A 14509-nucleotide genomic window follows, 5' to 3' on the forward strand; every position below is an offset into this window, starting at 1 on the left:
TAAAGCTGCCAAGAGGCAGGTGCTCAACGAATGGTTTCAGGTGGAAGGGGAATGTTTAGCGCTATTTGCTTAAATGATTGGATGCGGGTAGGAGCTTTGAGAAGTACTTTCTTAATAGAGGAAATTATAATGTTAACCTTAGGAAAATTATTCCTGACTTCTCTGCTAGACACCATAGGCCACATCAAGGCAGGCTCATAGTAGGGTAGAATTCTCTCTGTGTTGCTCCCGCTTTTAACATATTGGCAGCAGCACTGCTCTCGCTAACAGCAAAAATTTCTCACCCCTGTTTTCTCCTGGCCATAGGATGCGCATGGCATACCTGACAGTTCGGACTACAGTACTGTGATTCGTTTTCTCCTATTCTTTTCACAGTAGTAGTCGGGGTTTTCCTGGTGCACACGAATCTAACTTTCCCCACCACGACATTAGCTACAAATCTGACATAAATGTCAGTGGTCTCATCGACTGGAAGCTAAGTATAGTGGTCACCGGCGTCTGTTTTCTGCATCGGCAACAGCTTTCCTATACACCTGTTTCAAATATTTCTTCTGCAATGTCTACTCATCTTGTATACTAGGTCCGTTGATACTCTCCAGGAAACCCTTAAAAGTAGGGTTCCTTAGCACGATCCATGGCACATTGGCCGACTCTACAGCCTCATACCCAATAAACACAAAGATGTTAGTTCAAGTTTGCATGGTTTTTCGAGACAAACGTGTGTGGTGTACTACGTTCCGAGGAAATTGAACAATTTAGTTCTGATACAAGCAATGCCAAGTGATGACAATACACATGTAAAACAGGTGCCTGTAAAACTGTAAAAAAAGTGACTTTCTGTACGCTCACTAATGGGGAATGGAGACGTGTGAACATCTATGCAACAAGCATAGCGTTGGGCGCAAAACACGACATGGCCGCTTCACGTGTCCTAGTTTATAAACGTCTTCGCATTAAACTCCCATGTCATTTAGAAAATGAACACAACTGAAAAAGAAACAACGGAAAGTATGTATCGAGGAGCTTAAACCAGACATGTCATTGGAAATGTGGAAAGGACATTGTTCACATGTTGTAAACTGTAGTACAGAACACTTTCGGATACGCTAAATATATCCACTATTTTCCATTTCCTTTGCTGTAACCGAGCGAGGTGGCGCAGTGGTTAGCACACTGGACTCGCAATCGGCAGGACGACGCTTCAATCACGCGTCCGGCCATCCTGATTTAGGTTTTCCGTGATTTCCCTAAATCTCTCCAGGCAAATGCCGGAATGGTTCCTTTGAAATGGCACGGCCGACTTCCTTCCCCGTCCCTCGCTAATCCGATGAGACCGATGACCTTGCTGTCTGGTCTCCTCCCCCACAACAACCCAACCCAAATGTTCAAATGAGTGTGAAATATAATGGGACCTAACTGCTAAGGTCATCAGTCCCTAAGCTTACACACTACTTAATCTAAATTATCCTAAGGACAAACACACACACCGATGCCCGAGGGAGAATTCGAACCTCCGCTGGGACCAGCCGCACAGTCCATGACTACAGCGCCCTAGACCGCTCGGCTAATCCGGCGCGGCCAACCCAACCCAACCTTTTCTGTGAAGACCCATTGCGATCTCGCTATTGCCTGTACTTCTTTTTGATATTGCGGCACGCGTTCGTCTTTTGTTTTGCTTTTGTTTTGATGGTAACAGGTTTGCCTGTTTGTGTGTGTGTGTGTGTGTGTGTGTGTGTGTGTTTAAGGAGAGCTTCTGTGTGCAAAAATTATTGCTTTACTATGGTACAGGTTTATGCACACGGAAGTTAGGACCTACTGGGCATGTAAACTCTTCTTACACACACATATAAAGACATCTCTCTCTCTCTCTCTCTCTTTATTACACAAAAGTCGAAAAAAAATCATAAAACCACATACACACACACACACACACACACACACACACACACACACACACACACACACCAGTCGAAAAATACAAACACACACAGAGCAGTAGCAGACATTCCTGCAACGACAAAAACGTGATGAATCCATCCTGCAATATCAAAACGGGGCACACGAAATGGAGAGATGGGAAGTGGACCTTCACAACAAATGGTTCAAGTGGTTCTGAGCACTATGGGAATTAACTGCTGAGGTCATCAATCCCCTAGAACTTAGAACTACTTAAACCTAACTTACGTACGGACATCACACACATCCATGTCCGAGGCAGGATTCGAACCTGCGACTGTAGTGGTCGCGCGGTTCCAGACTGTAGCGCCTAGAACAGTCTGGTCACAAAGGCCGGCCGGACCTTCACAACAAATAAACCTGAATATACGTAGTGTTAGTGATAGTGTTCTGTTCTAAAATCTACCACATATGTCAGAAGAACGTGAAGAACGACGTAAGAAACAAATATACCGAGAGTACCGATGATAATTTAATACTATTTACGACAGTCAGTGGAAGCATGATAACTGTTCATGAAGGTAGTAGACAAAATTGTAAGAAAAGGCATATTGTTACAGTGACCACTGAAGACGCTTTCAACAAAGTGAAGCTCGTTTTGTCTTAATAATAATTGTATTACAGTTGTAAAAGACGGTATAACCCACGTAACTTCTAACACTGCGACCGCAGAAAAAAGAGCCCTTAAAACAAAAAAGACAACGCATATTTGAAGAATATTACAGAAATTAGGGAAAATATTTACTCTTTGAAAAAACTATTAATCTTTGACTTCTGAACTTCATCAGATTTGTGAAAATGCTTTTATTGGTTGATATGTTCTATGTATACAACTCAATGCTCATACAACCTTCAATGTGTTTAATCCATACTTCCATAGCAGTATTATTAAATGTAACAATAACTCTGCCTTTTACGGTTTCATGACCAACCCGCTGAACCGATTTCATTGAAATTTGACGTGGAGATAGCTTGAACCCTGGAGAAGAATATAGGCTCCTTTAGAAACTAAAACATAATAATAAACTTCTAAGAGGGTGAAGTAGGCACTGGAACATATTTTTTTACACCAGTGAACGTAAAAAATGTTAAAAACTCATTAAATTTATTGCATGATGTACATGTTGTATAATGTATAGCTGCTTCAGTAGCATAATGCTTAGGTGTGCCACTCCTGCCGACGCAGTGCAGTGCTGTGCGAATCACTGCGCTGTGGACTGGGACAGTTGGGTGGGTGGGGGATGGGCCACGATACGAACAGTGCTTACCCAAACACGCAGACACATGAAGGCGGCTGGCGTTATTGCATGTACAACAGCTTGCTTATTTACCATCACTCATCATAACAACATTACTGATATACGACTGCTGCTGCAGTTAACAGCTTGTATCCCACATTATTAGAGAGCATGAAGTTGTTTCTGATGGATGAGGAACAGAAACAACAACTTAGCAGCAGTAGGGGTCGCAACAAAAACACGTGGACAACTGGGACAACATTGCAGAAAATGAAGACACAGCACATCCGTCCTAGCACGAAAGGCAACTAACGTTCACCATAGTGGCTACTTGCAAGGGAAGTGTGTAAAACTCTTTCCAACGTTCTATGCAAAAAATTTGTAGTGAACTGATATATTTTAATTCTACAAAATATGTTGTGCTGTAATTTTGAATCACTGTATCTGCACTAATATTATGAAAAGGATAGTTGCTACTCACCATACAGAGGAGACGCTGAGTCGCAGACAGGCACAACATAAACACTGTTGTAAAGTGAGCTCTCGACCAACAAGGCCTTCTTCGAAATTAGACAAAACACACACACACGCGCGCGCGCGCGCGCGCAAACACAACTCCCACGCACATGACCACAGTCTCTGGCAGCTGAAGCCGCTGCCAAAGAAATATGGTCATGTATGCGTGAGTAGAATAAAGTCGTATGGTGGCATGCACTGCTGGGAGTCTGTTGGGTTATAACTCAGTCGAATGGACTGAAGATGACTGTTTACAGCTGAAACCTGTATGCAATAATATTTACACTACTGGGCATTTAAATTGCTACACCACGAAAATGACGTGCTACAGACGCGAAATTTAACCGACAGCAAGAAGATGCTGTGATATGCAAATGATTAGCTTTTCAGAGCATTCACACAACGTTGACGCCGGTGGCGACACCTACAACGTGCTGGCATAAGGAAAGTTTCCAACCGATTTCTCATATACAAACAGCAGTTGACCGACGTTGCCTGGTGAAACGTTGTTGTGATGCCTCGTGTAAGGAGAAGAAATGCGTACCATCACATTTCCGACTTTGATAAAGGTCGGATTGTAGCCTATCGCGATTGCGGTTTATCGTATCGCGCCACTGCTGCTCGCGTTGGTCGAGATCCAATGACTGTTAGCAGAATATGGAATCGGTGGGTTCGGGAGGGTAATACGGAACGCCACGGCCTCGTATCACTAGCAGTCGAGATGATAGGCGTCTTATCCGCATGGCTGTAACGGATCGTGCAGCCACGTCTCGATCCCTGAGTCAACAGATGGGGACGTTTGCAAGACAACAACCATCTGCACGAACAGTTCGACGGCGTTTGCAGCAGCATGGACTATCAACTCTGAGACCATGGCTCCGGTTACCCTTGACGCTTCCTCACAGACAGGAGCGCCTGCGATGGTGTACTCAACGACGAATCTGGGTGCACGAATGGCAAAACGTCTTTATTTCGGATGAATTCAGGTTCTGTTTACAGCATCATGATGGTCCCATACGTGTTTGGCGACATTGCGGTGAACGCACATTGGAAGCGTGTATTCGTAATCGCCATAGTGCCGTATCACCCGGCGAAATGGTATGGAGTGCCATTGGTTACACGTCTCAGTCACCTCTTGTTCACACTGACGGCACTTTGAACAGTGGACGTTACATTTCAGATGCGTTACGACCCGTGGCTCTACCCTTCATTCGATCCAGGCGAAACCCTACAATTCAGCAGGATAATGCACGACCGCATGTTGCAGGTCCTGTACGGGCCTTTCTGGATACAGAAAATGTTCGACTGCTGCCCTCGCAGTTCATTCTCCAGATGTCTCACCAATTGGAAACGTCTGGTCAATGGTGGCCGAGCAACTGGCTCGTCACAATACGCCAATCACTACTCCTGATGAACTGTGGTATCTTGCTGAAGCTGCATGGGCAGCTGTACCTGTACACGCCATCCAAGCTCTGTTTGACTCAATGCCCAAGCGTGTCAAGGCCGTTATCACGGCCAGAGGTGGTTGTTCTGGGTACTGATTTCTCAGGATCTGTGCACCCAAATTGCGTGAAAATGCAATCACATGTCAGTTCTAGTATAATATATTTGTCCAATGAATAGCCGTTTATCATCTGCATTTCTTCTTGGTGTAGCAATTTTAATGGCCAATAGTGTAAATAAATAATTGGGTTGCGACTGATCGCTGTATTCCTATCCTTCCTTGTAATGATATACAGCCGCTGTGCACAACGGTTCCGTATGGGGTCAAAGTTGGTGAAAACTATTTTCTTCTATCCATACCTACAACTTTCCCTGGATGAATCCCAGGTATGACTGGTTTCAATTACCACAAACTGTGACTGTTCTGACAGGAAATCAGGAATCTAGTAATTTGTAGCTGAAATTATGTCGTGATATTGTCCATTTGGAAAATGATGCACAATTTTTGTCCTTCTTTTTCAGTGTTTCACTCATCGATACCTGGGCTGGAAGATAAACGTCCTGGACAGGTGCGACGCCAGCGGTAGCGCTAGCGAGCCGGTGGCTGCGAGCGTCAGCCGTGGGCCCCAAGACCCGCCCGCTTACGACGACTCTGAGGAGGGCGAACTGCAGCCCGGGGCCAGCATCCGCGTCTCCACCAGGGTCAAGCCGAACGGCGTCTTCTACCACAACAGCAAGACTGCGAGCGACGGAAAAGGAGACGCGTTCGAAGTATTCTACGGTAACACCCAAGACAACGTGACACCCTACGCGTACTCCACAATTGGGAAGGATGATGAAGATGATGATGAAGGCGAGAGGCACATCTCGTCAGACATCGACGAATTCGCCGCGTCCCCAGGTAAAAATCCTTTAGCCGCATCATCACAGCAGGCCAGTGTCGAATTTCATCGGGAATCGGAGAAACTGGGTACAAAATCTGAACAACACGCTGGTGAAGCAGCAGAAGCGAAAACTGACAAAACTAAAGGCGACGATGCCACGAGGAGCACGGAAACGGACGTATCCCGCTGGAAAGAGAGCTACCACTCCAGTCACGGAGAACTGACGCCTGTCGATCCAATGAGGAGGCCGGTGATCCACGCAACCACTCCTTACTCATTGGCCGCCCACACAGACCGCGGGGCGGAAGTTTCTTCCCAAGCACCACTGAGAACGCAGGACACCCTGCAGGAACTGAAACACGAACCGGTTCCTCCGACAGGTACTGTGCGACAGTCGGAAACACCCAAACCGGGAAATGTAGACGGAACGGGTCTCAAAATTGAATCTGCTGGAGCCAACCTAGACGGACAATCCTCTACAGAACTGACGACCACAAAACAGACAATTCCGGCCTCAAAACCGCCAACAAGTGGGTTGTACACGCAAGCGATAAGTTACAGACCTCAACAGATGCACCTTTCGTTTCGAAGACCCGTCGCTCACCGTTCCCCGCCCCATATGCACAGGCCCTTAATCCCAGCCGCAATGAGGAAGCCGCACATATCAACAGCAGCGCCGCAAAATTATGCACTCGGTATGAAGAAACATTATTACAGGACGCCAAACATGGGCACATATAGACCATTAGTAAGTTCCTCTGTATATCAAAGGCCGTTAACTTTATATCCTAGCAGTCCGAGAACCATACCATCGATGACGACTTACCAAAGACAGACCACATTCTCACAGAGAAATGTGCAACGAGTAACTGCAACTCCAACTAACAGATTAGAGACTGTGACCAAACTGCCGTCATTGGCGGCCCAGCGAGTCGCACCCAAAGTTACGCCCCCTGCAGTACACGTAGTCTCAGCTAACAAACCGCAATCACAGGAGAACGCCGAAAGCAAATCACCTGCAACATTCGCGTCGGCAGCGACACAGGGCGGAGACGAACCGTCGGCATTGATGCCTGCAGCTATAAACACGGGTTTCCACCCCGAATCTGTTATTGTGGAAGGCGGCTTTAAGCCCATAACACAGAAAAACGCAGCTGCTCAGGACAGATCATCTGCCGAAAGTGAAACTCTCGCGGAATCTTCTGAAAGGCTAGACGCGGAATTGCTGTCTGATGTAGTTGCAGAATCTTCGGAAGAGAGCAAGAATGAAAACCCATTTAAAGGTCAGAGACCAGAACTGTTCGAACCAATGTTTATTCCTTCCCCTCCTGATAGAATAATTAACAGTAATACTTCAAACGTGAATCTCAAGAAACCTGTTTCGCTGCCAGACGATCTAATACCTCCGGCAGCCAGCATCCATCACAGAAACAGTGGCCAACCTCTACGAAGCCCACCACATTTATTCGCAAATAGACCGAGACCAGGTAATGTCCGTAGACCATTGTATCCTAACAACAATGCTGGTACATTTAGAGTTCCACCTCGAGGTAACGTCCCCTCTTTCAGGCACCAGCAAAAGTCTGAAGAATCTCAAGATGAAACACCAATGGCGGCTGAACGTTTAGATACGTATTATCTACCTCCAGTTGAATATAAAACGAGTTCTGTAAGAAATCATCAGCCAAGTATATCGCCCAGTATCGACGCCACAATTGCTCCCGGTACAGTAGTAACATACGATGGGAAGTCCGTGGTAGATGCGTCTCTAGCGTCCTCTATTTCTAACCCTCCTGGAGAATCCTCATCCAATTATCGGAGTCCCTCTGGCACTGCTGCCCTTATTAGAGAGCTACCACAGTTTGGACCATTTCGTGGAGAAATTCCTCCACCTGTACCTGCTGTAGTGCAGACAGAAAACATACCACAACTCAGAATTCAGAACCAAAAGCGGGCACAAACCTTACCACTGCATTTTTCTCCTGGTGATTCACAACGCTCAACTGGTGAACAGAAAACGAATTATCCAGGCACTCATTCGGCTCGAAGCACACGGCTGTCTTTGGTCAGACAGGTAGAAAGTACGGATGAGGCTTCTTCAGATCTCACGCCAGAAGCCTCAGAGATAAAAGAATTCTTAATTCCTGTAAAAACAAGAAAATTTAAAACCGCAAAGAAAGTGGCAATACCATTTGCTGAGAGCACGGATGACCTTAGTGGCTTCAAAAGTGAGGAAATGGCTTCACCAGACAAAACAGTCTTGAGCAAGAACATTAGTCAGCACACAGAACCTACACAACACATAAATCAAAGTAGTTTTGTGCAAAGGGAAGATCCACACACCACCTCCAGAGGGCTCAGTCGGAACAAACGCTCACCTGTTCCACATCACGAACCAGGTCATCATGTTAGTGATAAGGATGATGACCAGGAAGAAGACAGGCAGCACATACATGTAGAGGACATGCGAGTTGGCAACAGGGGTAACGCTGTAAATGGTTCTCCATGTACAGTCCACAGAGAGAGCATGGCATTAATAATGTGTCTGGTAGCCACTTTTGTTTGGCTGTAATGTAAATATATGCCTTCTGTGCTCCTTTCAACAGTTGAGTCAGGGTAAACAGAGAACTGTTAAGTGATCTGTTATGTTTTCTTCATTTTAAAAGTGATTACCATCCTTGTCAAACAATTGTGTAGTACTGACAGAAGAAACTATTACAAGTTCCTAGCAGAGTCAGCAACAGCACAGAGTGATGTATTATCATTGCAAATTTAATAAACATGTACTCTACCACGTCTGAGCTCAAAATCACAACAAATTGTTTTCATGAGTATTATGAAGTATTAAGAAAAAACTTCGCTAATCATTCAGTTGCTTGAAATTACATACTGAACCATGGTGTACTGCCACATTATAATTTTGAAATTCAAGTGCACTTTTGATGTAATTTTAAACCATATTTATTACACATTTCATCCTCAGCATTTATTTATTATAATTCATTTTACAATTTCATGCAAATGTTATGGAGGTAGTTACAAGTGACAATACATACTTACTAAGTATTATGCATGCTAACAATAAATTTGGAAATTCACCTTTCCATGTACATCACACAAACAAATTCAGCTATTTATTAAGCATCAACTATATTCCTCAAGGAAACCTAGGGTAATTCATTGTGTATATCTGAAACTTGTCATTCCATTCCAGTTAAAACATAGATGCGTGAATGGAAGTATAATACTTAATACATGCATTTATTAAAATTCTGATGAAATTAAACAATAGTATTCTGTATATGTGTAGCGTCCTTATTTTGTAATCTAAACTGTCATTGTGATCATCATGTTTATTTGTATTACTTAGAAATTAATGAAGTATACTCGCCAATGATTTGTTTCTCAATGTATCATTACAAATGTCCACATTTTCACCATACAAAAATATCTGCTCAAAATATTTCACATTTAGTTAACTAATTTTATAAGCTAAGTTTTCTTTATTCTTTTTTTACATTTTGAAGATTAAATAAGAAATAAAAGAGTCATAATTATAAATAACTAAGCCAGTTATTATTAATTATACTATGACATGCTGTAATTTATTGATTTCATTGCAGTCAGAAGAAAGTAATACTTAATGCTGGTTCAGTATTTTTGTTTGTTCATCCTTCATTATGTACCATTCTGACCATATATTCTGAGCTGGACTGCAGAAATGTTGCCTTGATTTCATATTTTTTATTGGTGACCAAACTGCTCATTTCTTATTCTGCCTTGTGCAAATATAAATGTTTGTAAACATTACTGTGACTGAAATCTGACAGTGTTATTCTTCAAAATACAAAAAATTAATACTGATAGCAAAATAACATACCTAAAAGTTGTTACTGCTGTTCAGATTTGTATCTCTTTACTATTCTTCACAAATATAACAATGCAACTGGAGCACCTAAAAAAAGATTCAAATACAGCAATTTCATTTATATTGCATTAAAATGGGTTCCAGGAATCTAAAATTTCCATCTACTTCAATTTTTCCTAATAAACGGTAAAAATAACATTTACCCTATCTGACAGGTTGTTCAGAACTGTGGAAGTCTGTCCTCAAGTAATTTTAGTAATAGAGAAAGAGCTATTTTTCTTTTATACTGGATTACAATGAAACCAATTTTGAAATGTACATATAATTAATTTCTTGTTGTTTTTTTATACAATGTTTAGTAGTAAGTCTCTACTTTCTTGTTCCAAGAATCATATTTTTGTACTTTTCAGAACTTGATATCAGTATATCCTCAAAGTAGATTTTATTTTTGATACAGTGTACAAATTATAACTGCCAAACTGAACTGTTAACATATATGCATCAAATATATCAAATTATTGTAAATATTCTGATGTAAAATAGGAAATAAAAGTAAATTAAATCAACACAAAATTAAATATGTATATTGTGCACAGGAGCAGAGAAAGAGCCTCATCACAATAGATTATTTAAAGAATTCCTGTTTAGATGTCAAGATTCACTGCTACACATCAAACACAAGACAGGTAATTGCATTACTCATCTATAAGCCAAAATTGTGTGCACCTTGCTCTGAATACATTGGACAATACTATTCCTTACACTTTCATTTTTTATGATAGCAGACATAATAGCAATACAAATCAATGGGAAAGAACTTTCAGGGTTTCAGAACAGTGGGTATCAATGAAGTAACCTGGAATGGAAGCAAAGCAGCTGTCTTCAAGATACTTTAACTACATATATTAGACTACACTCACATGCAACTGAATTAGGCACAAATATCTAGTATCATATAGCATCCCTCTTTGTTTTGGTGAGAAAGTGATGCATCATGGCATGGTCACCAAGTAACACAAAAAGCATGAAGAAATCTTCGATTGTCAATTAACGGTTTCTCAGGCTCAGAGAGTGATGAGAGCTGAGACCAAGGTATGCATATCTCACTTAGTACTCAAATGGGACTGAGGTCAGGTGACACAGGTAGCCAATCAAGCATCCTCGAACCATTCTGCCAAAATTCTGGAATAAATGGGTAGTGCATAATCGTCCTAAATGTCCATGTCACATTCAGGGTAGTACAGAAAAACATACAGAAGCACATGAAGAGACAGATGGTTCTGTATCATTCACTGACGAGGCATAATGGCTGATATTCCAGAGACCCATTTTATCCCTTGTAAACACCTCCCACATGACAAAAAATCCACCATCTCGCTGATGGTGCCCTATTGGTAGATAGGATGCCTTTGCTCAGATCCAACCATCGGTATTCAAGGTGCAACAAACAGAAGGGTTGCATGCAAAGCTGTGTTTTTTCGGCTCACAGCAGGGACATGTCATGAATTGTATAGCTGCTCACAAGTTATTGTAATTCACCTTTTTATGGAAGAGTGATCTGCTGCACAGTAGACCAACTATCCACTATTACAAGCCACACAGTGAAAGATAACTCCTGTCATCACAGTGTTGCTCCTTAAGCCCATTAGATGACACTAGAGGCAGTTGTTTCTCGTAATTCAATGTACTCACGGCACATCTTCATCAGGGCAGCACATAACATTCTAAGGATATTATTGGCTTTCATTACAGCTTCTTCTAGCAGAAGAGATTAAATGTTTTTTTAAATATTGTTCACTTTTCGTGGCGATAGTATAACAATAATCATTTATAAGAGCAGCACACCGTATGTGCTGATGTATATCCAGAAACCACACAATATTACTTATACGAACAGCTTATAGGGATAAAGTACAGAGGCAACCGAAAAAGAAGATTAAAGTGTGTTATCCACCCTACAAGGATGAATGATTATGGATTCATTTATATCACACATAGAGCTGGAAAATATTGGCTGCTTTACTGGATTTGGAAATGGATGGAATAGTATTCCCGACAGCAAACAGCTACCAATGAGAAATATCTCACGTTTCATCAATGCAATAGAGATGGTATTAGCATACTTATGAAAATTTAACTGGAAAGTCATTACCTGCGGAGACTATAATATTGATATTCTGTCAGCGAGAAATACTGTAGATCAGTTATAGTCATTTAATGTCCACTTCCGGAGAATTTCGATCAGCACATATCCTAATGACGTTTTAATGGCATGGGTGGAACAGCTATTGAATAATTGTTTTAGACCAAAATAATTTCAGTGATTTTAAAATAAAAACAGTGAACTGTGCTGTCCGCCGAATTCCAGAATAAAGGTAGGAACAGATGTTCAATTGGCATATGAAGTGTTGCAAGCAGTTACTGAAGATGATAGAGCTTTACTGTCCGCCGACTTGCGGAATAGATACGTAGTTATCTGATAATGATGGCCAAATGTTGACAATAAAGCACTCCGATCAACTAGCACAGCATAATAAAAGAAAAACACAATAAAATAGCATCGTAACCATTTGCTTTTAAAGTTCCATTGTTTATGATTATTTTCAACTGTCCTCTATTATTTATTTGGGCAGTGTTGTTCATATTTTGCAACATTTCGGCAAGCCAACTTCGTACCATCTGTTGATGACAAAAGTTGCTTACCAAAATAGCCCAAAATCTGAATTATCTGCCCAGCTGAATACCAAAGAACAATTCAAAGAATCATAAATTATCAGGCAGTCACAATGCTCAGATGGAACTCACAGGAAAAAGGCGCTGAAGAGATCTATTCGTACAAAGCAAATAGGGAAAATGAAAAATTTTGCTTATCCATAAATATAGTTTTGAATCGCGTTTTCTCCTAAAATAGATACGGATGAAATTTAACACAATCAAGCAAAAGAATGGATAAAACCTTCAGGTATTTTAGTATTACGCTCTATGGCGGGAGTGCTCAAATTAATTTTTTGTAAATGCAGAAACCAAATTACGACCAGCATGGTGCTGTCAGTCGCTAGCTTCCATTCGTGACACACCAGGGGAGTAGCTTTTCTGCGTGTTTTTATAATCCAATTCTTAAATTTTTGCTTATTTGTTTACGTAAGAGGTGTAGTATCACGGTTTGTTGTTGTTGTGGTCTTCAGTCCAGAGACTGGTTTGATGCAGCTCTCCATGCTACTCTATCCTGTGCAAGGTTCTTCATGTCACAGTACCTACTCCAACCTACATCCTTTTGAATCTGTTTAGTGTATTCATCTCTTGCTCTCCCTCTACGATTTTTACCCTCCACGCTGCCCTCCAATACTAAATTGGAGATCCCTTGGTGCCGTAGAATGTGCCCTCCTAACCGATCCCTTCTTCTAGTCAAGTTGTGCCACAAATTTCTCTTCTCTCCAATTATATTCAACACCTCCTCATTAGTTATGTGATTTAGCCATATATTCCTCACGGTTTATAACTTCGTAATGTACATATGTTTACCCAGCCTGTGCTGCAGTTGTCCTTTGTTTTGAACAGCGAGGTAGAGCTGGAAAGAGCTCATTCAGGTGCTAGCTTCCGTTTGTGACACACCGGGAGAGTAAAAAATTACGTAGTTAGCTTATTCTGTGTGGTTCTTAAATTAGTAGTAGTAGGATGGATAGGGTGAGTGCATGATGAGCGGAGTCACAGGAGCTGGCTGCTTTTCGTGAACAACTGAAGACAGTGTTCGACACAGTCTTCAGAGTGTAGTGGCGCTAGAGAACCTGGCGCATTCCATGAAACATCTCCAGTTGTTGCTTGTTTCACCCAAGGGCTCTACGATCGAGAAACATCTCAGCATACCCGACACAGTGTATCTGTGCTCACCGCATAGTGAATGTTTGGTTGTCAATGTTTGGACAACTGGCTGCTTCTTCAGCAGGGTCCCAAGCAGGCACACAGGGAGAGGGCCGGGTTAGTTATCAGGTGCTCCATTGTTAGGTATGTTGTGGAACCTTTTAGGGAAATGGTGTCCAGTTTTGGAAAGGTATCCAGTGTGCACTCAATTTGTCTGCTGGGAGGCCTCATCAGAGATTTCTGCCGTCGGCTATCGAGGGTGCAGGGTGTAGTCATCTGAAAGTTGTGGTTCATGTCGGCACCAATGATGCCTGTCGCTTAGGTTCCGAGGTCATCCTCAGTTCATACGGGCAGCTGGCAGAAGCAGGGAAGCCTGCTGGCCTTGTTCGCAGGGAGCAAGCGGAGCTCACAATGGGCAGCATCGTACCCAGAATTGATCTGTTTCCTTTAGTTTGGAGCAGTGTGGAGGATCCCAACCAGAGGCTCCAACAATTCTGCAAGAGCCTTAGCTGCAGATTTCTAGACCTGCTTTATGGAGTAGAGAATTGTAGGACTTCCCTTGATATGTCATGGATGTGCTACACACAGGAAGCAGTTACTCAGGTAACAGAGTACTTGTGGAGTGCATATGGAAGCTTTGAAGGCTAAGTGATAGTTTGAGGTTCTCTGATGAGCACTTGGCATTCGAAACATCAAGGGAAATCAAATCACGTACAAAGTAAAGGCACTTCGACTGTCAAAATTTT

The 14509-nt window shown here is 42.3% G+C and overlaps 1 protein-coding gene across 1 annotated transcript in view; it reads left to right on the plus strand.

Annotated features, from left to right (window-relative positions):
- LOC126253083 (protein Skeletor, isoforms D/E-like) overlaps positions 1-10402 on the plus strand; it is a 316336-nt gene extending 305934 nt beyond the window's left edge. Inside the window, exon 14 of the mRNA XM_049954182.1 lies at positions 5676-10402. Coding sequence (XP_049810139.1) covers positions 5676-8609 — 2934 coding nt within the window. The 3' untranslated portion in view covers positions 8610-10402. The remainder of the gene's footprint in view (positions 1-5675) is intronic.
- Positions 10403-14509: the final 4107 nt, after the last annotated feature.

Source organism: Schistocerca nitens, chromosome 4, assembly GCF_023898315.1.
Source record: "Schistocerca nitens isolate TAMUIC-IGC-003100 chromosome 4, iqSchNite1.1, whole genome shotgun sequence".
Classification (NCBI taxonomy): domain Eukaryota; kingdom Metazoa; phylum Arthropoda; class Insecta; order Orthoptera; family Acrididae; genus Schistocerca; species Schistocerca nitens.